The 27,522-nt window shown below is 38.2% G+C and overlaps 1 protein-coding gene across 1 annotated transcript in view; it reads right to left on the bottom strand.

Moving 5' to 3' along the window:
* The window catches only part of GLCCI1 (glucocorticoid induced 1), a 104,511-nt gene extending 82,633 nt beyond the window's left edge, over positions 1 to 21,878 (bottom strand). The window contains exon 1 of the mRNA XM_068973059.1: positions 21,422 to 21,878. Coding sequence (XP_068829160.1) covers positions 21,422 to 21,878 — 457 coding nt within the window. The remainder of the gene's footprint in view (positions 1 to 21,421) is intronic.
* Positions 21,879 to 27,522: the final 5,644 nt, after the last annotated feature.

Here is a 27,522-nt window from a genome sequence, read left to right as displayed (position 1 = left end):
CGCTGCCCTGGCCTGTCTTCTTCAATAATCCTTTTCAGATCTGTTTAGCCAAGATCGCCCTTATTTGGATGTTTCTTTCCCCTCAGTCATTTTTTCATCTATTCACTCCCATCCTTCTTAGCTAGCTATACACCCTCACTTTTTCTACTTTTATTTCGAGTTTGAGCCCAATCTCTCTGTATTTACTTCCGGGTATTCTCTCTGCATTGCAGTGGTGCCTACACCTATCGCAACAGTCTCCCTGAAAATAGTCTGCTTTACTATCCTTTAACAAGTGTCATGAACAGTTTTTTTCTTAAACATCACTACCAACATGGTGAGTAATTTTCCTCCTTACCTCACAGTTACAGACAGCAATTTCCAAAATAAATCCCACCACACCCCCCCCCAAAAAAGAGCAATTTAAAGAATTATATAACTAAGAATAAAAAAATGTAGAAAAGAGCAGATTGGTATACCTCTCTAGCCAATCTAATGCATATTAATACTGATCATCTAGCAGAATTATTGTTAGATTCAGCTTTCTAAAATCGGCACTGTCTAGGCACTTCACAAATGGCCTTCATGGGCCTTTCTTGCTTAACATATAAGAAGATGGAAAGTAAGCCAAATACATGGGCCACATAAAATAAAATCATCAAAATCAAATAAACTTCCAATAACAGGAAGGACACCAGATCTGAATGTGCTATCTGAACTAAAACTAAAGGGCAAAAACTAAAGCCCTCTCAGTGTGAGTAGTTTCTGAAACACTAATCAACCAGCCCTGGAATCCTGCCACAGAAGCAATCTAGAAAATATGCTGAAATGGCCATATGGCTGCCCTGCAGAAATCTGGAAAGGAACCAGTCAAGAAGCTGACAAGAGAAACAAACATGCGTCTGACCCAATGAGGCCTGACACCTGTAACCTGAGGTCTGTCAAGAAAAACAAACAGGAAAATGGAGTCCAGCAGCCATTTAGGAATGATTCTCTAGGTTACAGCCCACTCAGATTTGTGTCAAATGATGCATAAGCTGAGATAAGACATTTGGAGGAAGGCCTTCAGCCTATTTTCAAATAAAATTCAAGAGAGTGTCTTTTTGTATCAAGGTTATGAAGAAAACTTCACCAAGATGGTCATGAAGGCAGGTGGCAAGCACTGAAAGACATACACCACAAATTTCGATGGAGTTCTGACACTTAGAATATATCTACAAAGAATTACGGATATAGCAGCTGAGATTTTAAAGATTTTTAAGTTCACTTCTTTTCTGGTGGCAAAATGGTATTTCTTTAGGGAACCTCAACAAAGTCGTAATTAGCAGAACATTCTATAAACTTTATGAACTTCCAATGAATTCAATTAATAGAGATTCCAAATATCCAAAATCTCACGTGACTAATGGGTTCAAATTTTAAAGAAATAATCACAAAGTATTAGCAACTATAAAATAATATAAGATGATCAAAGATGGAAATTAATATAGTGAGAGGAAAGCAGATATTCCTTAACCAGAAGATGAAATGCTTCATAAAGTTTTGTTTCAAAGCACTTATATTCCAGTTAAAGCAATGGTAGAGCTTAGAAAATTTTTAACCAAATAAGGCAGATCCACTATTATATCCCATTTTAAAAATAAAAAACAAACTAACAAAAAAGACTACAGCACAATAAAGGCTACTGAATGGGCTGTATCTTTTTACCACAGTATGACATCCAATGTTAACTGATGAAACCCCCTGATTGAAAGTAGGGAAAACTGTGATCTCATAGTTCAAAACATGCTAAAAATCTTCTTTAAATGTGAGAAGCAATGAAAAACCTCAAAATTAGAAACACTCAGAAATGATGTGCTTGCAGGCAAGGAAGATATGAAAAGAGAGGTGAACAAACTCAGGAAAGATTTAGAAATAAAAGAAAAATTTATTTTAGGAATGAAGACTTTAAGTTATAAGAAACAGAGTGGGTTAATGCATTGCCTAAGGTAGAAAATGGAACATAACACAAATTTTACAATTTAATAAAAGAAAATTTAAATTTTAGAATTAAAAAAAAATTTAAGAGACAATAGTTGTCGTGTAACATAAGCAAGACTGTCCAACATGTTTAGGAGTGGTCCCTGAAGAAGACCAAGGCAACAAAACAAAACATGCTAAAAACTACAATTTAAGAAAACTCTCCCAGAATAAAAGATAACTTCAAACTACATACTGAAAGACCATACATGGATCTGAGAAAAATGATACAGCCAATACAGTCCATATCAAACACACTTTAATGAAGCTAGTGACTTTCAAGTATAACAAGCCATGGACTAAAAAAAAACTTTCAGTTCTTGCTACATAATATATGTAGAAGTCAAAGAATATTGTTCCCATGAGTCTTTCCTGAAGAATCTACCAGAGAATAAGCTTCATACAACCAACAGCTTGGAAAGGAATTAACATGAAGACTGCTGGAATGTGTGAGCCATTCATGCAGCAATTTTCAAAGTAGAAGACAGCAGAATGCTCAGTATCTCTAAGGCAAGTCTTCCATCAGTACATGAAAGAAATAACCAGAGAAGGATTGTAAATTCATATGGTTATTCTCTCAGCACATCTGAATTTAAGACAAGAATTTCCAGAACATCTGATAACCAAATTTAATTATTAAAAATTTTATATAACCATATTTATATAACAATTTTTAATATTCCTCCAATATTTTATTATGTTGACTCAGAAAAATTAATACTAGCCCTAAAGAGGTACACTTTATTCCCAGGTAACCTAGGTGAGAAATGAGCTCCTGCTCAATCTACTGAAGAAACTAACTGAAATGGAGCATCTATAGTCACTCCATTATGAGAATTTTTGCCCATCTCCTTCCTCTAGAGCTGGCAGTTACAGAGTCAAGTTTGAAAATACACCCTACAGAAGCTTGTAGCGAGAATCAGGAATGGATCAAGGAACAGGAATTCCTTTTATGGGGAAAAGTAGAATAATGGGCTGAGGTGCTTGGAGAGAGAAGCATTTGGAAAAAACAAGATGGAAAAGTCTGAAGAGGACCTTCACCTCGCAAGGGGCTAAATCTAGAAGGACCTGCTTTTCAAAGGAACAAAAGCAAGCAGCCTCTTTCCACATCATCCCACTATCTATGGGACAAGTTAATAAAGAACAAAAAGTCCTAAAATAATTTTCAAGGCCAAGAAAGAATTGACTATTAACATTATGGAATCAGGATCTTACCACTATTACAAAAGAGCAATTAAGTTATACCATGAAAAACAAGGTATTTAGAAATCTGTATGATGCCTATAGTTCCTCTGATTCTGAAAAAGAATCTGAAAATGATCATCTTTCTCATCTCTTGTTTGAATAAAGACTAATGACTAAATATGGCACAAGAAAGCACAACAGTCTCCTAGGCAAGTAAATATCTCTTCTCAAATCTACACTGAAAATTTGTAGAATTCTAAATCAAAATATATTTTAACAACATACAATTTATAAATGAAAGTAAGATTCAAGCATTTAAGTCTTAAGTTCGAAACATTTTGTTTAGGTAATAAAAACTACAGATTAGCTCATAATAGCATGATAATAGCTCATAATAGCATAATAAGAGGGTAAATAGTTAACTCCATGGTTAAATGTAGAAAAGATTAAGGAAAAAGGCTTAGGAAAAGAAAACTGTTTAGTTTCATTAAGATATGACTGCTAGTCAACCTAATTTACTGATGGTAGGCAAATTATAAACAGAAGGCTGTACTGAAATACATCTGGATGCCACTGATTTGCTTCATGAAAAAGAATCTAATTAAATCTACCCTCCTAGTATTTTTCCCTTCAAAAATTGTATTTTTCCCTGTGTCCCCAAATCCAGCAATGGTGAATACATTGTTGACTAGGAAATACAGAACTAACTACACTTCTGTAGATGAAACCCAGAATCAGTAGGCTCTACAGAATGAAGGCTTCAGAAATAAGGAAACACAGATGTTTATTCTAGCATTTACTTTCATAAATATTGACATCAAAGAACCAAATATGTACTATGAAGCAGTAGTTTATCCAAAATTGGATGCTTCATTAAAGCTGGAAATGGCCAAAAGCTGCAGGAAACATCCTGAAGGAAAAGGTCTCACATAAATGATACCTTTGTAGACACCACGGAGTAAAACAGAACATGGTAAAAACCAGTTCTGTGTTTGCATACACAGAACACCTTCCACCTCAACAATTCTACAAATATTATGCATAGAAGGTTGCCAGGAAACGTTGCCAAGGACTGGGAGCAACTTCAGAAAAAATAAAATAAAACTACTAGTGGCATGACTAAGTGTAGGGGAAAAGTGTCAAAAATATTTTAGAAGAGCATCATATTTTATTCCTCTAGAATATACCCAAAACTGGTAATTATAATCTTAGTCAAAAATAGTCTATTGATATTATTGATTGAACTGTACTTAATTCAAAATGGCACTGCCCGGGAGCAATAAATGGACTGAAGTCACAAAGTTTCAGAGTTTGTTATTAGCATCTAAGTTAATTTTTTCCCTTAAATGATAAAAAGAACATTGTTCAAACCAAGTGCCCAAGAAATGAGTGAACAAATATCAGACTATACTGTTTGGATATAGCATAAGTCAGTCATACCTAGAATAGGTAGGGCATTTGTAATAAAAACCTGAACAACGCTTTCAGATGTACTAAAAAGATTCATCTCAACAAGGGAAGAAAACAAAACCACATTTTTGCCAATTATACAAAGGAGATGAGTCAACCAGATTTTTGTCTGCCCTTTTCCTCCATTCTTTCCTTCTTCACCTCTGATCAGAATTTTTTAAATATCTCCTGTGTTGTGTTTGAGGCAGGACAAGTACTGAACAATATCTGTTCAAACATTACAAATAAAATCATTTTCATTTTCATGAATACATCAATCATTTATCCATCTCTCTTCCCCCATATTATATTTTAGCTATTTTACTTTCACTTAAGAATGGAAAGAAAAAAAAAAAAGGAATGAATTAAGAAAGCAAAACGTAACACAATTCACTAATCTGTTTAGTTTATACTTAAAGGATAAACATATCTGCCAGAGGGTGGGCTCCTTTCCTAAAAGTTAAGGCTGTCTCTTTTTTTCTTTGTTTCTCTAACAACTGGCACAACTTCTCAAGTTTTGTTAAACCTGTGGATTTATTTCAGTTATACATTCTTTCCTTATTCTTAACGTAATAAATTACCCCAAAACTAAGAAATCACCTGGCATATACTATGGAACTCATTACCGAAAGAGACTTTTTGGAAGGGCCTCAACAGAATGGCTCCTTTTTTTTTTTTTTTAACATTCTGTATGTGAAGCTCATCTAAAATCATTGTGAGTAAGATGCAAGACGGCGACAAAAGGAACTTGAATTCAGATCCTATTATCATTCTGTTTTCAACATGTACATAAAAGGCTATGATTTCTATGCTTAGGTATTTCACAAGCAGGTCATTAGGTTCATATAATAAAGAACTCTTCCATTCTCTGCATGCCCAAGAAAAATAACATTCATATAAAATAACAAGACCACGAAACTCAGTGCCCTGACAGGCACTCTGCAAGACCATGGACTGACTTCCACAAGGCTATCAATGCTTACAACATCTCCAAACTTTTTCAAAAATGGTACAAGATCTTCAGTTAATAAAAATAAAACAGCAAATTATATAAAGATAAATCCATTCCACCCAGATCACACAGTCTTGGTGTGTGAGCTTCATGTCTCCTGCATAGTGGCTGAGGCACTGACGACCGTGAACCAAATGTGCCTACGTGCTGGATCACGGGCGCTAACAGTGACACTCCCAAGGTGAATTTTCAAAGCGGCTCCAGGAGAAGCAGTTGGTAGACCACATTTCTTTAAACTGTGAAGTGCAGCAAAGTTGCTAATGCTGGCAGCTACCATTTTTTTAAATTTGTGGCTTATCACAATAAAAACTCAATGTATCTTCCTGGCTGACAGATGGCCTTCCATATAATCATTCATGGATTCTGACTTCCTTCATTTCATGGCTCCATCATTCCCCCAGGGCCTTGGTTAGACTCCTCTGCTAAACTCTTTGCATCCAGCTGGCAAATGAGGAAAGAGAAGAATGAGGAGGATCAAACTAGTGCTTTTTTACTGAACACAGATGAAAGTGTTGTTGTATATCACAAAGCTTTATCTAATTGCAAGGAGTAGGAAAAATAGTCTAGATGTGGGCCAAGAGGGAGACAAAACAGAATTTGGTGAATACTTAGAAGTCTCTACAATAGAAAGGCAGTTTGTCTGAATTACCCTCGGAGATAGTTTGAGCCAAATTTTAGAGTGTGTCTCACTGAATTATTATAATCATCACCACAAATAGAATAATCTAATTTTATTTACAGTAATCAACAGATTACCTTACCCTGACAAGGAATCCTTACCCTGACAAGGAAAGAAGTATGGAGCTACTGAAAGATAACAGCATTTTCAATACAAAGTGAGTTCAGTTTACAAAGTACTCGAGGTACACAATTGTGAATGCTAACATGAGTCATTTATGTCAAGGCAAGGATTGTGAACTTCGGAATTTTTTTTTAAAGACAGACTGTGTTTATAACAATGCCAATGGGGAAATTAGAGATGGGAGACTAATGACAGGGGAACCACTAGAGAGGCGGCAGTTCCAGCAAAGCAATAAGCAGTAATGAAGCCATGAGGTGATGGAAAGAAGCTACCAGATTCAGGAAAAAATTCTATGGAGATGGGAGATGGGATAAGACATAGAATGGGATAAATGAAGGAGGAGGAAAGGTTAATAATTATGCTATAAGGAAGTTAAGAACCCAATCCAGTGATGCTCTGGGTCTGAAAGTCTTAACCAATGCTGCTGTGTTTCATACTGCCAGTAAGCAAATACAAGAAACTATTCAGCTGTTTCTGTACCAAATCTCTGAGTTTAAATTGGTGGCTCAGACAGTAAAGAGTCTACCTGCAATGCAGGAGAGCCAGGTTCGATCCCTGTGTCAGGAAGATAAGATCCCCTGGAGAAGGAAATGGCTATCTACTCCAGTGTTCTTGTCTGGAGAATTTCCATGGACAGAGGAGCCTGGTGGGCTACAGTCCATGGGATGGCAAAGAGTCAGACACGATTGGGCAACTAACACACACACAGTGATAATGATACTTCTAATACTATCTTATCACGTGGGAATAATTAAAGTACATTACCTAAATTTGAAATTACACAGAGTAAAATGTACTAATAAATCACTGCTTTTCTGTCAGCACTGAAAAATATACTAGGCCACCTTTTCAAAGCATGTGATATATTCTACTATGTGAAACATAGGTGGAATATACTTTAAGTGAAAACTTTATATATAGATGGTAACAAAATCAGCAAGGAGGTAAAGAGCATGAGCAAAACATCCAAGGACAATTATAATGATATTTTAAAGTATTTGGGTATGTAAACTTGCAGGATGTAAGGGTCATGTCTGTTTTAATTTGCTATATACAGTTACCACCTTAAAGAATACCCATTCCAATCAGTGGAAATGCAATAACTACACCTTTCAATGCTTGTTTCAACTTTGAATTTAAATACCAACATAATCTTCTGCTCAAAAATCACAAAGCCAATTCCAGCAGAGAAAATTATCATACACTTGTTAAGAAAATTAAACTACAGACAACTGAACTGTCATTCCAAATTATGTTAGGTGACTCAGAAAGGGGAATTTATATTTAAACCAATCAATCTGTATCTAAAAACCCATCCAACAAACTTATTTTTACCAAAGAGTCCTGAAGTAAATACTACAAAGAATTCAGCTTTTAAGACATGCCTCTAGAAGGAAATATAATTGTGTTAGAAATAGTACATTTCTCTATAACCACAAGGAAGATGTTCAGAATTCTCATCTAGTTAGATGTCCACTGCTTTTATCTTACATGGGACAAGTAACATAGAGCTCTAAGTAACTAACACTTAGTATAAGTCACTACCATTTAGTATATTAAAATTACTTACAGCATTATGAGAAGATGACCGTGAATTTCTACTCTACATGGCAAAAGTGTCAGGAGCCAGTGATTATCCAGCGACTGTTGAGAAAGGAATGTGAACTTTGCAGCATTCTCTCTCTTATATACATACACACACACGACACTAATGGATACTGTGCAGACTTCAGGTATAATTGGATTAGGTGACCAATTAATTTCTTTTTTTTAAAAAAAAATCTGTACACAAATTTTTGTAACATTTTATAAAAGAGATTTTTATTTGTAATAGCCCCAAACTTAACTTCAATGTACTCCAATAAGTGATGGGTTAAAGAAACTGTGGTACATCCGTGGATCTTGGAATTCTGCTTGGCAATAAAGGCAAACAGACTATCGGTACTCTCAACAACTTTGATACATGTCAGTGGCACTATGTTGAGTGAAAAAGAGCCACGCTCAAAACGCCACATAGTGTATGATTCCTTTTATTTAACATTCTCAAAATGACAAACGTATACAGACAGGACAGCGGTGGAGAGGGGGAGGGAGTGGCGTGACTGAGAGGGGCAGCACGGGAGGGGGATCTGCGTGGCCTCCGACATCTGTGATAGAGCAGCTCTGCGTCTTGATTTCACTGGTGGCTACACAGATCTGCTGCACACGCGATAAGACCGATACACACATACAGCATCAGGCACACCGATATAAAAATCCTGGTTTGATGCCATCCTTTAATTTTGTAAGATATACTCATTAAAGGAGAAGTTGATGGAGGATACATGGGACTTCTCTGTACCATCTTTTCAAGTTCCTGTAAATGTTTGTTTATTTTTAAATTTCTATTGCGGTAAGGTTGATTTACAATGTTTTGTTAGCTTCAGGCGTACGGCAAAAAGAATCTGTTATACATATATCCACTCTTTTTTAGATTCTTTCCCCATATAGGCCATTATAGAGTATTGAGTAGTGTCCCCTTTGCTATACAGTAGGTACTTGTTAATTAATAGTGTATATATAGTGAGCAATTAATTTCTTAATCCTTAAGTATATACAGAAACCTTAAAGTCAGACTATAGAAATATACAACTATAAGGATCATAATCCACAGTGTTAATCATATTTCTAGTCTAATTACGCTGACTTATTGCCTTGTCTTCTTGACATTAATAACAGTAGCAGGTTTGGTGAAAGTTTCTCATGAAGGAAGAAATATTTCCTCCATGAAACTGGTTAGGAAAGGTTTGGTAGGAACTTATAACTCAAATAGTAACTTTTTTTATAAGGACAAAATAATCCAGTAAAAAAAACCCTGGAATATTTGTTGAATTTAAAAGCATACCTTTCCACAGAAAAATGTGAGAAATAGAATCATTAGTGCATATGAATTCTTTCCCTTTTAGGGGTTATCTGAATACAAAATTTCTTATAATTTTAATACTCACACTAGAAAGGGAATGGAAGAGATCTATTCATGTTCATTTATAACTTCTTAGGATATTAATTCTGCTAAATGTCAGTAGAACATTTTATGTAGCAATGAGAAATTACACTATTCAGTAATATATTTTTACAACCTCAGATGAACCTCAATCTTGTGTAATTGACTTCCTAAAAAGTTTGTATAAATAACACTTTGGTAAATTGAATAATTTTACTTGCACATAAATTGGATATTCTCTTAAGCAAATAACCACCCCAAAATCTGCTCCATACTTTAAAATTTTTATATTATAATAAACCAGAAATAAATATGTAATTCACATTCTCCTACTTGGAGCTTAGAATAATCATGGTCTTTATGACAGATCTGAAAACATTTAAATTTTTAATTGAGTATGTCCACAGTTTTTGGCATGATGGTTTTTTAAGTTTCTCCAAGTAGAACAGCTTCAGAAGCTGATTTCATGTTAATTCCACAAGGCTAGGCCAAACTTTAGCAGAATATTTTAATATGTCTAGGCAGCAATACAGCTCAGACCTAGACATATTAGAGAAGCCACAAGATGATGCTCTCCTAAGGTTCATCTAGTAAGGGAAAAACACATATAAGTATTCAGTATTCAAAAAAGAATACCAAAAAGCTCAACCTAATCTTGAAAGAGAAGCATAGGAACATAATAATTCATATGTGAAGTTCAAGGCTCAGAGAAAACAGTGGGTCATATTCTTGGCAGATTTTAAATAACCTGAGTTTGTTAAGAAATATAAATGTGAACACACCAACTGCACCTAGAACACGTATTCTTTAAGGGTTAAACAGCTCTTCAGACATAGTAGAGACTCAAGAAATAGTCATTGTGTGAAAGAGAGAGAAAATCCACTAGTTTTACCCATCAACATACTATGAACAGCTACTGCAATACCTGAAAATAAAAATTTCTTGAATGAACAGTTATCACTGAAATTAAAGCTGTATTCATCCCTGGTGGCTCAGACGGTAAAGCGTCTACCTACAATGCGGGAGACCTGGGTTCAATCCCTGGGTTGGGAAGTTCCCTGGAGAAGGAAAAGGCAACCCACTCCAGTACTCTTGCCTAGAAAATCCCATGGATGGAGGAGCCTGGTGTCCATGGGGTCGCAAAGAGTCGGACACGACTGAGCAACTTCACTTCACATCCTTTTTGTATTTTAACCAAAAAGAGAAAGAATAAACAAATGCAATCAAACTGCCCAGGTGTTTCTCAATAATAGGTCACTTAGATATGTAAAGAATGACCAGAATTTTAAATAAGGTTTATTTTAAGCTCTCTGATCAAAATATTGCTGCATATTTTAGCTTTTCCCCAAAACATTATTTCTGAGCACAGTCTATCTCCCTAATTTTACAACTCTAATGAAACTGCATTTAGCAGTATTTGCTACTCCCTGCTTAGTAAGTATTAGACACTTAAATGAAACAACCTGACCTTAAACAGGAAAAGGACAGTTGATTCTTTTCAGAGTACCTTCAAAAACCCTTTAGTAGAAAGAAAATGACACTGTCAGAAAACTCAAAACTATCATAAATATAATTTGTTTATAGATTACCAGCTAATATAGAGAAAAATCTCTATTTTACTATGATCTTTTACACCCGTTTATGGAAAGATCATTTCACAGGTTACATGCGCACAGCAAACAGTTTTTAAAGGTAACTAAGCAACTGAGCTCTGTAAGTTTTTTTTATTATTTTCTAAGATACAAAGATTACTTCACTAATCCAACTTATAAACTGATGTATTTAACTAGGAAACTACAGAAGAAATGTCATGAGAAACTTTATCACACAGACTCTATAAAACACTTTCAGAATCAGAACAACAATAAAAATGCCATGTCTAATGTTACTTATGAAAGGATCTATATTCCACACTGTCAAAGAGAGCATACAGTAAGTGCAAGGGACACTGAAAACTGTCACAACATCCTGAAAGAAGTTGTTAAAATGCAGATTGAAATATCTTTCTACATCACATCAGCAAACCTAGAAAAAGGAAAAGAGCCCAAGGAGGCATAAACTGAGAAGACAGCACACCTTACTTTGCCATGAGAATGAAATATAAAAAGGTACTATTTTGAATGCTGATGAGCTGTCAAAGAACGGTGGAAGTTAAAATCAGTGTTATGCTTGAATGGAACCTTATGATGCTTTATTACAAAGGCAAAGGTTACATTATCAAATATGAAAATACAAAAGGACTCATTCTACCCAGATTTTGAGATTTCACATGAAATCTAAATTCTGTCTTAACAAAGTATATTTTACAGACCAAGGGAAAGGCCTGCTAATGACATAATAAAGTTCTGAAGTGCTATGACATTCTTATATACATATCTGAGGCCTGAATCACTGGGAATACTTGCAGCTATTTTAAGTTCTGTGGACCCTAGAGTTTAGTCCCATTTAGCTTTCTCTTCACCCAACCCCCTGCCAAAACTATTTTTGGCCTTTCTGTGTCTTAACTATATAAGCAATGGGATTACCCATTGTGCATGTTTTCCTGTCCCATAATTAACTGGGTTCCAAAAGCAACTTCCAGCTAACCTGAAGTCAGGACTTAGAGAGTTACATGGCCCTGTCGGCCTCTGTGCATGCCACCTGACCCTGAGCAAATTACTTAACCCCTCAAGAGAGAAGAGAGATTATAAAAGTTATCTGTGAAGAGAGATTGTAAAAGTATTATGAAAGTATTCTACACTGAGTTCTGGTTAAGACTAGTTGCTCAATACATAACTAATTGTACAAAGAATCATCTAGTTTATACAGTGCCATAGCAATGGAAACAGTATGGTACTGGCATAAAAACAGACACATAAACCAATGGAAAAGAGGGCCCAGATAAATAAATCTACGCATATTTGTTGCTGTTCGGTCATTAAGTTGTGTCCGACTTTGCAACCCCATGGACTGCAGCACCCCAGGCTTCCCTGTCCTTCACTATCTCCCAGAGTTTGCTCAGACTCATGTCCATTGGGTCAGTGATGCCATCCAACCATCTCATCCTTTGTCACCCCCTTCTCCTATGCCCTCAACCTTCCCCAGCATCAGGGTCTTTTCCAATGAGTTGGCTCTTCACATCAGACCAATGGCACAGAAGGCCCAGATATAAAACTCCACAGATATATGGTCAACTGATCTTTGACAGAGGTACCAAGAATATACAATGAGAAAAGGATAGTCTCTCTATACATGGTGCTAGGAAAACTGGATATCTACATGCAAAAGAGTGAAACTGAATCCTATCTTACACTGTACACAAAATTAACTTGAAATAGATTAAAGACTTAACTATAAGGCCTGGAACTGTCAAACTCCTAGAAGAAAACATAGGGAAAAAGCTCAGTCCTGGCAATGACATTTTGGATATAATACCAAAAGCACAAGCAACAAAAGCAAAAACAAACAAGCAACTAAAAAGCTTCTGCACAGCAAAGGAAACAATTAACAAAATGAAAAGACAAGTTATGGCACAGAAGAAAATACCTGCAAACCATACATCTGATAAGGGATATCCAAAATATATATATGGAATTCATGTAACTCAATAGCAGAAAATACAAATAAGCTTATTAAATCATAGACAAAAGAGAGCAAAGTAGACATTTTCCAAAGATGACATATAAACGGCTATTGAGGGTACATGAAAAGGTGCTCAAACATCACTAACCAGAGAAACGCAAATTAAAACCACATGAGATACCATCTCACACTTGGTAGAATGGCTACTGTCAAAAAGATAAGAAAATAACATATGTTGGCGAGGATGTGGAGAAAAGAGCACCCTTGTACACCACTGGTGAGAATGGAAACTGGTGGGAATGGGAAACAGCATGAAGACTCCTCAAAACCTTAAGAATAGAACTAACATATAATCTAGCAATCTCACTCTGAGTATATACTCACAGGAAATAACACCAGGATCCTGAAAAGATACCTGCACTCCCATATTCAATGCAGCATTTTCCACAATAACTAGGAGATGGAGAACCTCTGTGTTCACTCATGGGGGAATGGATAAAGAAAATATATACACATAGGTATGTGTACACACACAAGCGCGTGCGCGGATTATTACACAGTCTTTTAAAAAGGAAATCCTGCCACTGGCAACAACATAGATGAACTTGGAGGATATTTTTCTAAGTGAAATAAGCCAGACACAGAAAAACAAATACACAGGGAAAAAAACAATTATGATCTCACTTATGTGCGTACTCTTAAAAAGTAATTCACAGGAGAGAGTAGAATGATGGCTGCCATGGACTGGCAGGTGGGGAAAGTTGCTGGACGGGTACAAACTTTAAGTTGTGACACAGGTGAGTTCTGGGAACCTAAGGTACAGCTGGTGACTGTAGTCAGTAATACTGTATTGCATACGTGGAATTTGCTAAGAAGAGATCTTGAGTGTTCTCATCACACATCAAAAAAAAAAAAAGGTAGCTCTGTGAGGTGATAGATATGCACTTATCTTAATTATGGTAATCACTTCACTTTGTAAATGTATACCTAATCATCAAACTGTATACCTTAAAATATATACAACTTTGTCAGCTATACCTCAGTAAAACTAGTTTTAAAAATTCAAAATCATCATCTAGTTTAATAAACTTACTTTTCCTTTCCATAGTAGACTCTTTTCCTTACCCAACTGAACTCTTAAAAAGCCCACCCATCAATTAGATGAAGATTTAGAGACTTACTGTAAGTCAAATGTTAGAAGTGGATAAATAACCTAAGTCTCTTGACTTCAAATCTAGTTATTTTTCAGCATACCTTTTTGTTTCTAAGGTTCTTTTATGGAACCATTTGGAAAATAATTTTTTGGTCTTTAACTTGATAAGAGAAAAAAGCCAGGTTATTCTATTAAGGAATAAATGTGGCCACACACTGTTTCATTCCACATTTACCAGGAAAAAAGACACTTCCCAAAGCAAATTTATAGGATCAGTAATAGGCCATGCTCATTCAATCTTATATTCAGAAGTATCTATTAGCAATCATAGGTATTAAAATTAATTAAGCTACAAAGAGTTCATTGAGGTTTTGTTTGTTCTGCTTAAGAAAACAATTGTATAATGATTTTAGAAAGCATCTGTTTCACCAAATAGTATTTTAGTAATCTAAAAGTTAGCTATGTGAAGTTCTCCCTGTGGCCATACTGGCTAAATAAGGGGCTATTACTGTCAGCAGGAGATAGATACTTGATCTTTAGTGACACTAGGCAGCAATCTGTAGCAGTTCTTGCATTCTTGTTATGAAACACATCCAGAAGTTTAGTGAGTTTCTTAATTCTAGTATCTTGGAAGACGATTTTGGACACCAGTCTTCCCACACAATAATGAGTCTCACAAGTTTAACTCATCCTTGTTTTTGGTGAGCCATCATTAAAGTACAACATAGTGGCATTTCACTAAATTACAAACATTCAGAGTTCAAACCCACAAATTGCAGGGATAACTATTAGCTTCTTAGGGGTGAGGGGCTGAATTAATCCAGCACCAGTTGCTGGGACTATCACCTGAGACCAGAATCTCTGCTTAGTGATTCCTGAGACATTTACCAGTTTATCGCCACATATAACTTTTAATAATCATGGGGAAAAGTACTTCTCACTATAATACAATTCAGAAGCAGTACAGATTCTAGAAGTACATAAGGCCAGATACAGCCAAGTTCATATCCTTGACCCTTCAGGAACCAGGATTTCTCACACACTGTCACTTAAACCTGCCTTCTGTCTATCTGTCTGTCTGTCTGTCTCTCTCTCTCTCTCTCTCAGTCACTCACTCACTCACACACACATATTCTCAGGCTTTTATGTGACAAAGAGATATGACCAATCCAACCATATTTTATTTCAGGTACAGTCACTAACCTAGGTCTTACATTTTTAGACGTTCTGAAAATGTCAAAACATACTCCAGCACAGTGTAACAGTGCTGTGGAAGCAATAGAAAACCTATTCATTAGTAATTTTTACAGCTCAGAAATCACAGCTGATGACCAGTATCAGAGTCTTCTTTCAATTAGGAGCAACAGGATAATCCTGTAGAGTGAACACCGTATCTAGAATCAAAAATTAGATTTCAAATCCACTTTCTTGATGAATGAAGTATATATTGCCTTAAGCACTCACATGTTTTCTTCCTTTCTACCTACATCTTTAGAGATACAACATAATATTGCAGAGGTTATTGAGGTATCTGGGGCTTCCCAAGTAGCTCAGTGGCAAAGAATCTACCTGCAATGCAGGAGATGCCAGAGACGTGGTTTCAATCCCTGGGTTGGGAAGATCCCCTGGAGGAAGAAATGGCAACCCTCTCCAGTATTCTTCCCTGGGGAATCCCATGGACAGAGGAGCTGGGAGGGCCACAATCCATGGGGTCACGAAGAGCCAGACACAACTGAGCAACTAAGCATGCAAGACTGAGGTATCCATGAACTTGCCTGGTCCCGACAGCTGCCACAGTAACATTTACCTGCGGTAAACACCACAGCTTAAAGGTATCTGCCATGCTTGCTCCTACAAAAATGAAATACTAGAAAAATGTTTTTTCCACAATTTGTTCATAATTAAGGATAATCCTATTTTCTTCAAAATTACTATAAATCCATTATGTGTGTGTATGTATATATATATATATAGTTTTTTGTTTTTGTTTTTTTGCAAAATAAATGCGAATCTTGTTCTAGAATGAGCCAGATGAGTGATGAAGTCATAGTAGCTCCAGTAATTCAGATGAGGGGTAGAAAGGGAAAGCAAGATGGCTCCTGGCTCTTCTATCGGTTTCTCAAGTTTTTTACATCATAGATGACAGTGTGCTCTCTGTCTTCCACTTACTTTAAGCAAACCCAGCTAGCAACAATTATGAGATAAGCTCAACTTCTTGTTAAAAAAGAACACAGGACAGAAACAGCACAGTGATTTGGTCTCTTAGACATTTAATAAGAGAACAAAATTATATACTGAAGACAAAAAACAGCAGCAGCAGGCACAAACCCCAGACAGGTGCTAAGGAAAATCCTATCAGGGGATTTAAACTCTGGAGAAAAGACTAAACTAAAATTAAGAATAACAAAGTCATCAGTAGATACGTCTTGGCAGATTATGAGCTACATGTGAAAGCTTTGATAAAATGGGCTTTTAGCAATGTTTTAAATTTCAGATTTAAGAAAAATCCTCTCCTACTAGCCATTCGTTGAACATTGCATTTATTTCCATTGTTATTCACTGCCATGGAGCCAAATTACTCCTTTATTTTCTTCTTCACATTTAGTCTGCATTAGCAAAAATAAAAATCACAAGGATACCATTACCCTTCAACGTTTCCCCAATATATAAATCCTAATTTGCATTAAACCCTTGAGGAAACATACACTGTGGTGAATGAAATGTCCTTCTGTAAAAAGTAAATAATGAAGTAATTTTTAGCTAAATATATGTAACATAACTTTACATACAGTTAAACTGATCAAGGCGCTTTTATAATACCAGGTGTATACAATATTCAATATGCTTAGAATAATAGTTATTGGAAAGGAATGTAATCTTTGAGCATGAAAAAGTTTAAGAATAAAAAACGTCTATAAATTCACTTAGATCCATTTTGCTACTGACCCACTGATGTAGAAGTTTTATTACCATAATTAATGGGAAAAATTAATGAATGCTGCTGATACTTAGTGTAGTTCTCAAAAGCTGAAAATCTTTCTCAAAAATCAGTATTTGAAAGCTATCTCTTTAGGGAAGAAAGTCAAAGCTTTAACTGTCAGTATATTTTTCAGTCTAGTATAAGAAAGCTTTGAAACAAGTAACTCTAAGCACTCTAGGAAAACTAATTTTAAAAGTGGGGGCCACAGGAGTGCGAGAACATAATTTTCAAGAATATTAGCCTGAGAAGTAACTTTATAATATAAGAGAATGTCTGAACATCTTTAAAATGGGGGGAAAATGTAATTAAAAATGCTGGAATTCTACAAATTGAGCACAGCACTAAAAATGACTCAAGAGGGGAAATTTAATGAAAAGATAAAAAACTGAAAGCAAACTGACTGATTAAAACACATATACACACACACTCTGAAGGCAGTCATTCAGGATTATATGTTAGTTGGCTTTGTATTTTCTTTTAAATAGAATAACTTCTTAATGTATAAAACAATAAAGCTCTCAAGACACTCATGAAAAATTCTTATCAAATTTCACTCTAGAGTTAATAATCTGTTAGACTATTAGGTGTAAATAAACCTATTATGTTAAATCAGGAATTAACACATGCTGTTTTCCATAGCAGGAAATATATAAAATTATAAGCTCTTCCATGTTTTTGTTATTAGGTTTGGTACCCTTAAAAATAAGTGGTATTCCACATCCAGAGTGCTCTAATCCAATTGTCTTTATATCTTTTAGAATTTATAATTCATCTCAATGCTCAATCCTTACAGAAAACCACAAAAGGACATGCAACTGCTACTTACTGTCTTGAACAGTAAAACTGTATTTGTTCTGTTTTTGAGCCCATAGGTTTTGCTTTATGACGTTTTCAGAATGAAGCAAATTTATTCTATTTTCTTTTCACTGTTACACATGATTTCTAAGATCATTAATTTTAACACTAACATCCTGTTACATTCTCATTTGAGTTGTTCTATTTATCTCAAAGGTAGACTTACATATTACCATTACAAAAAATAACTATTTGCATAATACTTTATGATTTTACATCTATTACAAACACATCACAGGGAGCCTGAGGATGCATTCAGTAGCTTGTCATTCACCACTTCAAGACCCTTCAGAACTAAACAAGGGGGAGGGTGACATTTTGCTAATGGCAGAAGTAAAGAAATGAATATAAATAACACACTTTGAAGTTTTAAAAATGCAAACTAAAATTTTTAAAAATGCAAACAAAAATATCCATATGCATAAACAAGACAGTTTCAATTTATAAAACCTGGTGATATCTGTAGAGAGTAAGGTGTTTGGAGATTTATGTATCTTCTATTATGATAGCCATTTAAATTATCTAAAACTGTGCTACAAAATAAAGAAAATTAACATCTTCTTGCTAAATTTTATAAATTATACCATATTAAAATTGTACCTATTTACATAATTCAGCTTTTTCTCACCCGTGTGAAATAATCTGATTATCATTTATTACTCTAGACTTAACCCTATAAATGCATATTAAGAATGTTTCAGAGGGAGATAATAATGATCTAACATGTTTAGAAATCATGTTGTTTCCTAACTTCTTCTTGGTAAAACAACTACAAAGAAAACTGTTTACAGCTTCTGTATTTTCTTCCATAACGACCAGTCCAGATAAAAAAATACCGAGTGCTGTTATGTCACCTCCAGTCTAAATGCTCATAGCACTTGAAGCTTTTTGTAAACAATATGCCTCTATACTAAATACCTATCCCTGAGCCACTAGCTGCCTAATTTAACATTTTTAAATGTAGTTTTAAATGCAGCATAATACCGTCTTAAATACACACACACAGGGGAGTGTGCAGAAAAGGAAGGAGGTGGAAAGCAAGAAATGGAGCACGTTGTTGTTTTTCATTCATGCAGTATAGTGATGTCAGTGTCTGCAGCAGCAGCAGCAGCAGCAGCGGGAGGAGCCTTGACCTGTGGAGGCTAAAATCCACTGAAGTCAGAACCTTGCAGAATTCAAAAGAAACTGAGTAGATCATCGTTTGAAAAAATTGTTCAACTGTTCATAGTATGAATTTTAAATAGCAAAGTAAACAGAAAAGATTTAACTTGAGTAGAGAGGAGCAAGGCGGGATGTGGAGAAGTAACATAAAGGTAATATCAGGGAACTGGGGGCAGAAGAACCTACATTCAAAATCACTTCAATGTAAGAAACTGACAAACCACTTGATGTTAAAAAACAACAGAAAGGCCTCTTCTAGTCCCTGTACAAGCTCCCTGATGATGCAAATTTGTCTACTGCACAACCAGACTCAGAGAAGTGTTTTCATCATGACTGTGTTAAAATTGCATTAAACTCAGATGTGCCGTACTACAACAAAGAGGACAGTTTAAGTCTGGTCACAAATTTTATTAAAACTACTTGATGATGGACCTTGTAATTCCTAATCAATTAAGACTTTTGAAAGATGCAGGAAAAGCAAGTTGTACTACAAACTACTATAACATGCTAGTGGTTATCAGCAAAAGGGGAGGAGGTAGTAGATGGCCATCATATTGTTGCAGGAATTGCTCCAACTACTCTTACTATGCCCACAAAACCCTCTGGACAGAATCTTTCTGCAGTGCTTATTTTATGGCTCTCATATTAGTCCTTAAAAGAAAGTCCCAAAACCCAACGGACATACTGTTGAAGCTAAATCACTCAAAAACGTATGTAACTGCCACCGTCTTTTCATTCTGTTACCTTTCATTTCATACAGTTCTAGAAAATGAGCAAGGGAGTCGCATATGGCATTAATCTGTTAGAAAATGGTGGCCTTTTCTATAAAATACAGCCAAAGATGTGTGTTCAGTTGTGGTCATTATTAGGGCGATCACGTTGTTTTCATTCATTCATTCAGGATTTGCTGGAGGATGTCAGTTTCTGCAGCTGGCTTGACCTGGGGGAGGAGTAGGGGAGCAAATTCCTTCTGGTGCATACAGATTACAGGATGTGTTTCTTGGTGCTCCTGTACACATACCACTGCACTATATCCAACCCTGCCTTCACCATCAAGTGGTCTGAAAACAAGGGCCTTAGCAACATGCAAATTACAGGTCCGAGATACTAAAACAAAAACACTCAAACTGCAGTCTATCTTACTTAACACAATCACTTTCTCCAAGTCCAAGACCCTCATTGAGAAAACTCCATGAAAAAAATGCCACATACCATATAAAACACCATACAGAGCTCCACAATGACTTCCTCCCAAGCAGAGATTTTTCCTCTGTTAGCGGTATGATAGGGTCTCTCCACAATGCAGCAGCAGCAGCATCTGTAGCCCTAACCCGCTATCTCATCACATGAGCTGCTACTTCTTTACATCCCTGTTTTGGCTTATCTCCCTCTTCTCCCCCAGGACTCAACCAGATCATGCACTATGTCCCTAGAGATAAACCAAACCACACCAAAACACAAAACATTAAGGGAAGCCGACAGCATCCACCAGGTCTCCATTGCCTTTGACAACTAACAGAAAAAAAACTCGAGATCCTTTAACAGCTCAACTGAACTGTTAAGTGTACTTAAAAATGGAAGGAAAAAAGTGAGCACACTCCACAAATAGGTCCTTAGAAATTTACCACTCAAGTCTTGAGTTGGGCATAAACTGTTTTCAGTGCAGTACCGCCCGGATGCATATGACTATATAAAGTAGAGAAAAGGAGACCAAAAAAAAAAAAAAAACCCAAACACTATACACTTCAATTGCACATCCAAAACTGTCCCCTCTACACACCCAACAGGATATCCTTACATCATAACTAGTGCCTCCACCCCTCCAAAAAAGAAAAAAAATTACCCCGGTAGGCACAGACACATTATGGGAACTTTGTAGGAAAGCACAAAGAGGTTGTAGAGATTACAACCACCACCTTATCTGCTGCCCGAGTTGGTGTGCGTGTTTTTTTTAAGTGTTTCACCCAGCTCTTCCTTCCCCCACTACAAACAGCAAACACAGGAGTGAGCTAATCAGCTCTTAAACTGAAAAACCTTTCGATGCAGGCGTGTGATGGTAGATAAAAGCTGAAGGGGCGGCAGAAGGGTCAAATAAAAGTTGCTCTGCAGTCCGCTCCTCCGAGCCCCGTAGCGACCGCAGGGGGGTGAGGTTCCCAAAGCCACTTTCACACCTTCAATAATGCACTAGCAAAGAGAAGCCCGGAGAGGCTGAAGTTTCCACGGAGGGCACCGTCGGGGAAGGGAGACGTAGCCCGGGAGGACGGAAGGGTTGGGCTCGCTACCTCTGCAGACGGGCGAGCCGGGGCTCCGTCGCTCAGGTGAGTTGCTCCTCCGGTGGCTCTCGGGGGACCGTCTCGGGCGGCCCTTGGCCCGCGGCGCCTGCTCGGTTGGGGCCGCGGCCGGCGGCGGCGTCGGGCTGGGCGGGCTGGGGCCGCGGGCCGCGCCGGGCCCCGGGAGGCTGCCCAGCGAGGCGGCGGCGGCGGGCGGGCGCGTGGGACTGTGCTGGCTGCCCCGCAGGAGTTGGTAGGGCACCGTGGCGCGGATGGGCTGCAGCAGCCGGCCGGCTCCCGCAGCTGGGGCGCAGCCCACACCGCCGCCGCTGCCGCCGCCTGCACCGTTCCCGCTGCCGGTGACGGTGACGGGGGCGGCGGGCGGGGAACCCGCGGCGCTGCGCCGCATCCTCTGCGGCGGGGGATGAGGGGTCTGAGAGGAACTGGAAGAGGAGGAGGCAGTGGACATGGTGGCTCCGCGGGCCCGGGACGACGCCGGCCGACACCGAGGCGCGGAGCGGGAGGCGCGCGAGCGTGTGGGAGCCGGCGCGATAGTGCGTGCGAGTGTGTAAGGGGGAGGGGCGGGGGTATCGGGGAGAGGGAGGAGTCTCCCGGCTCCCCCTTCCCAACGCGCACCCCCGCCGCCTCGGCGAGGGGGGGAGGGGAAAGCTGCGAAAACAAACGTCCAACGGCCCCAACCGCCCGGCCGGGCTCGCAGTGGCGGTCACGGCTGGGGCCGCAAGGAGCCCGAAGCCGCCGCTGCCGCCCCAGGCATCGCGCTGACAGGGGAGAGGGGCAACCGGCCGGATCACGCCGACTCGCGGGGCTGCACGCGCGGGAGAGGCCGGTAGCTGCAAAGGGCCTGGACCCCTGCTTCTGGGGACCGGAGTAGGGGGAAAGGGCCTCGAGGTGCCCGGCTTTCCGCGGAGCCGCGCTACCGCAAACGCCGCCGCCGCCGCCGCTTCTGCCTTCTCCTCACTCCAAGCGGCAACTAACCCCCTAACCCGTACCCCGCCCCCGGCACCGCCTCCCGGCGCTCGGGACCGGCAGCTGCCGCAACGAGCACTCCCATTGGCTCCGTCCTTCTCCACCAACGCTCTAGTGACTGGTTTCAGGGTAGGAGTGAGAGGAGCACCTGCCAATGAAAGTGGGTGTCCTACTCTGGAGGCGGGATATGAAGGGGTGGAAGAGGGAGGAGGGGGCTGTGGCGCAAGGAGGGGCGTGAGAGTTGACAGCCTTTGAGCTGAGAGGGGGACTTTGATTGGGCTGCCTTGGGAGAGTGGGTCCGTACGTGTCCTGCCCCAACACCCACAGACACGCGTACACCCGAGGAAGCAGGTTACGAGGGCTCCACCCTCCAGGGCCGATTGTACAATATGAGACATAGGATACATCAGGCAAATTTGACTTTGCAAGTACACCTGTTCTGATAGTGGGATGTTTTAGAATCCATCCCTTTCTCTCTAACTTTAGTAATCTGAGGTTTTGCGGCGGGCAGACTAATCGAAAGAACTTCAGGCCATCAGAAGCAATGTGTGGGAGCTGGATTGAACACTGAGTGGATACTTTTACAGTTAACCTATGGAGTGAAAAGAGTTAGTCAAATCTTATGTTCCAAGATAATAACTTGGAATTGCAAGAGTCAACAAGGAGTTGTACATCATTACAGCATCAGTTAAATACATTAATAGAGGGTACCCTGTTGCCTTTCCCAGAAGCAGATGCCCTCTTGGGAGAAATAAGTACCAGACTTGATGTAACAATACACTGTGGTAAATTTCGTTTTTATTCTGCAGTGAAACTGAAGGGATACAAAGATTTTAGATGACTACCAGGAACCTAAGTTTACCCCTAAATTGTTCCTGCTTAAACCTTAAGGAACAATTGATCGAAGGGTCTACATCAGATAACCTCCCTTAGTTTCCATGAGATAAGAAAAGCATACCTGGTGGGTCAGATTGGTCTACTCTTGGTGTCTGCCCACAGTGACAAGCTTCCTCTGATTTTAGGCACTAAATGCAGGGATCACTTAGAGGGGCCATCCTTCTCAACTTCCTTCTGTGCTCAGAAAAGAAAGTATACCCCGTTCTGTAAAAAGTGGACGAAACCCACTTTTTCTGTAAAAATTCAAGAATTGCTCCCATTAAGACGAGTGGTAGTTCCTCACTTTATCACATACTAAAATAATAGTGAACATTTATTGAACATTTCATGTGTCGGTCATTGTTCTAAGACTGTTGTATGTGTTAACGCTTCCAATCCTTCTATAATCCACAACGTAGATACTATTATATCCACTGTGTTCATATATGTTTGTTTTCCAGAATAATATATTAATTATGAATACAGTAAAAATTTTACTCTTTAAAATTTGGTATAATTGACCTATTGTATTTTTTCCATCTACAATAAAAGATTTCCTCATTCATTAGGAAATTGCATTCCTTCCTTCATGAGGAAAAAGAATGATAAATGGCTTCTTTCTGATGACTTTTTTGGAATATCAAGAATGAAAATTGACAGATTAAAATAAATAAAGTTTTTTTAATGTTGCCGGTAAAGATCCAAGTTCTTGATTTGATTACAGCATGGTTTCATTATAGAAATGTTATCTCTGGAAACAAACTCAATGCTTTAGATTACAATAATTCTAAGTTTATACCAAGCCACAGCCATAATGATCAATACTTCAGTTCAGTTCAGTCTCTCAGTTGTGGCCGAATCTTTGTGACCCCATGGACTGCAGCATGCCAGGCTTCCTTCCCTGTCTATCACCAACTCCCAGAGCTTACTCAAACTCATGTCGATAGAGTCGGTGATGCCATCCAACCATCTCATCCTCTGTCATCCCCTTCTCATGCCTTCAGCCTTTCCCAGCATCAGGGTCTTTTGCAATCAACTTGACTTGGATCTAAAACAACATACCTTTTAAAGGCTTTCTGTATTTGTTCAAAACTATCATACCAACTTAAATATCCAAAACAAATCTAAATGACACACAAAGAGAACCAGTATGATCTTAAAATGCTGTTTTTAGTTGCTGGTAAGTCATCAAGTCATCATGACCTATTTGGATGTTCAGTCACCTCTTTACTAAAGATACCTTGGTCGTCTCTTAAACCTTTGTTCTCATGAAATAAATATTGATCTTTATGTGTAAGGAATTGAGTCTCTAAAGAAATGAAAGGTGGGCTAAAATAAACTAAACCCAGTATCTGCTTTCAAATGTCCACATGTTGAGGTCTTAATAGCATTTTCTTCTTAGTGAGGATGGGAGTGGGCTCCAAGGGTATAAATTTAAGTTTTCGGAAAACATAATCCCCAGTAAATTGGAAACCCCTTAGAAGGAAGTGTGAATTTCTAGGCTAGAAGAGCATTGTTGTTATCGGACTGTGCTAGGTATGGAATGCATTATCTCTGTTTGTTGAATATAAGTGTAACAATCCCTGTAAATTCTGTAAATGTTAATACTGATAATAACCTCTTTTTTGTGTTGTCCTGCCGGGAAGGAGACACCACTGAAAGCACAATCAGGTGGCAGGGGAAACATCTCTGTCCTCAGTAACCTGTGTCTTAGTTATTTGTGGAACAGATCTCACCATTAGCTTATCTGAGGTAGAACTCTTTTACACTTAATTCTTGATTCATATATGGTAATGGGCTGTATTACCCATTAGGTTACATTAAAACTTGGAATCATTGGCTGTGTCTGATTAATATGCAGTCCCGTGTGAAAAGAGAACGAGATAACCGTCGGGCCTACAGAGCTACCCAAACCCCCCTCTTCTAGTTTCATCCACATTTGCCAGGCTGTGCATCCAAGGCCCAACCAAATGTAAGAGGCAGTCCAGGCTGTCAGCATTAGAAATGAGGTCATGGCTGAGAGAAAACACTAAACAGATCTGCACTGATGTTCAGCTTAAGCTGATTAAACTCTCTTGTAGGTGGATTCTTTATAGCAACAACAAAAAGAGCCTTGCCTGAATTTTCGTCCCTGGCAGATGCTCACAGTAAAACTCCTTACTGCTTGTGACAGCCTACGTGCGCCTTTGCACTAGGTGTTCTCTCTGCCTGAGGAGTTCTTGCCCCAGTCACCCACATGGTTTGCTCCCTCAGTTCCCCCAGGTCTCTACTCAGAGGTCATCCCCTTCACAATGAAAGCTTTTCTGAAAACTCTTTTGAAAATTGCAAGCACCCCCGAGATGGTCCCTACTCTCGATCATACTTTTCTTTCCCAGAGCACTGATCACCATCCACACATTGTATATTGTAATTATTTTTTATTCTGTCCGTGTAGAATACACCATGAAGGCAAGACTTTTTATCCGTTTTATTATTGCTGAATCTCCATAGTAGTGCTTGGTACCCAGTAGACAATATTTGCTCAATGTTTTCAAAAGAGTAGCAAATTTTAATCAGTGCTTGTTCCAAAGACTAAATTGCACCTTTCGTCAGAAAACAAAATTGACAATAACAAGTGTATGTGTATCACTGTTGTAGAGGCATAGCCGCAGGGTAGAAAAATGTTTCATGTGTCTTCTGTAAACTATACAGATACTCACACTGGGGCTAGCATTCAAAAGGAAAGCGTATCTTGTATTTTGATCGTTATAAAGGCAGAGTAAAAAATACTAGTCCTCGTGGCTCTTGTAGGCTCATCTGATGTTGAAAATGGAGAATGAAATTGGTAATGGAGAAAAGGCAGTTGAAATCTGCAGAAAAAAATAACCAACTGAAATTGACAGAGGCCAGTTGAGGAGGATCAGTTAGAGAATGACATCTGCTGATATGTAATTAGTTCTATCTCTCTATTGGGAGCAGTTATTCTCAAGAGGCCTGTGTGAGGGAACTGAAAAATACATAAATTTAATTAAGCAGAAAGGAACATTTCATGAAAATAATAATCATCTTACTTTGTTTCTTTTCCCCCCAGCTTTATTGAGATGTAATTGACATGAAAGATTGTGTAAGTTTAAGATATGTAACGATTTGCTACTTAGTGGAAAATAACATCATAAGGTTAGTTAACACATCCATCACCTCATATAGTTACAAACTTTTTTATGATGAGAACTTTTAAAATCTATTCTCTTAGCAACTTTTAAATATTCAATTTAGTATTGTTAAAAAATAACCACTATACCTCACATTATATCCCTAGAATATATTCATCTTATACCTGGAATTTTGTACCTTTGACCATCTTCACCTATTGCCCCCACTCTCCAGCCCTTGCTCCTGTTCTCTATTTATACAAGTTTGGATTTTTTTTCTAGATTCCACATGTAAGTGAGATCATATAGTATTTGTCTTTTTCCATCTGACTTACTTTACTTATAACGCCTTCAAGGTTCATCTGGGTGGTCACAAATGGCAGAATCTCATTCTTTTTATGACTGAATAATACTCCTTTGTGTATGCATGTCACATTCGTTATCCGTTCCTTCACTGATGGACACTGAGGTTGTTTTCATATCTTGGCTGCTGTAAACAGTGCAAGCATGGAAGTACACGTATCTCTTGGAGAGATTGATTTCATTTCCCTTCAGCCATATACCCAGAAGTGGGATTGCTGGATCATATGGTAGTTCTATTTTTAAGATTTTTAGTAACATGTAATGTAGCGGCTGCATCAATTTACAGTCCCATCAACAGTGCACAAGGGGTTCTTATGTCTTTATATCCTCCTCAGTACTTATTATTGCTTGTCTTTTTCATAATACCCATTTTAACAGCGAGGTGGTAGCTCAGTGTGGTTGTAATTTGCATTTCTCTGATTAGTGATGTTGAACACCTTTTCATGTACCTGTTGACCATTTGAAAATCTTCTTCAGAAAAAATCTCTACTCAGATCCTTTGCCCATTTTTAAGTGGATCGTTTGTTGTGTTTTTTTTCTTTGCTTTCATATGAGTTGCTTACATATTTGCAGCATTAACCCCCATTGAAATACGGTATTTGCAAATGTTTCTCCCGTGATGCAGGCTGACTTTCCGTTTTGTTGGCTGTTTCTCATGCTGTGTAGAACGCCTTCTAGTCTGATGTAGTTTCACTTGTTTGTTTTGTTTTGCTGCGGCGCTTTGGGTGTCATATCCATAAAATCCTTGCTAAGACT

This window comes from Capricornis sumatraensis, chromosome 5, assembly GCF_032405125.1.
Source record: "Capricornis sumatraensis isolate serow.1 chromosome 5, serow.2, whole genome shotgun sequence".
NCBI classification, from domain to species: domain Eukaryota; kingdom Metazoa; phylum Chordata; class Mammalia; order Artiodactyla; family Bovidae; genus Capricornis; species Capricornis sumatraensis.
This window is presented reverse-complemented; position numbering and strand designations above follow the sequence as displayed.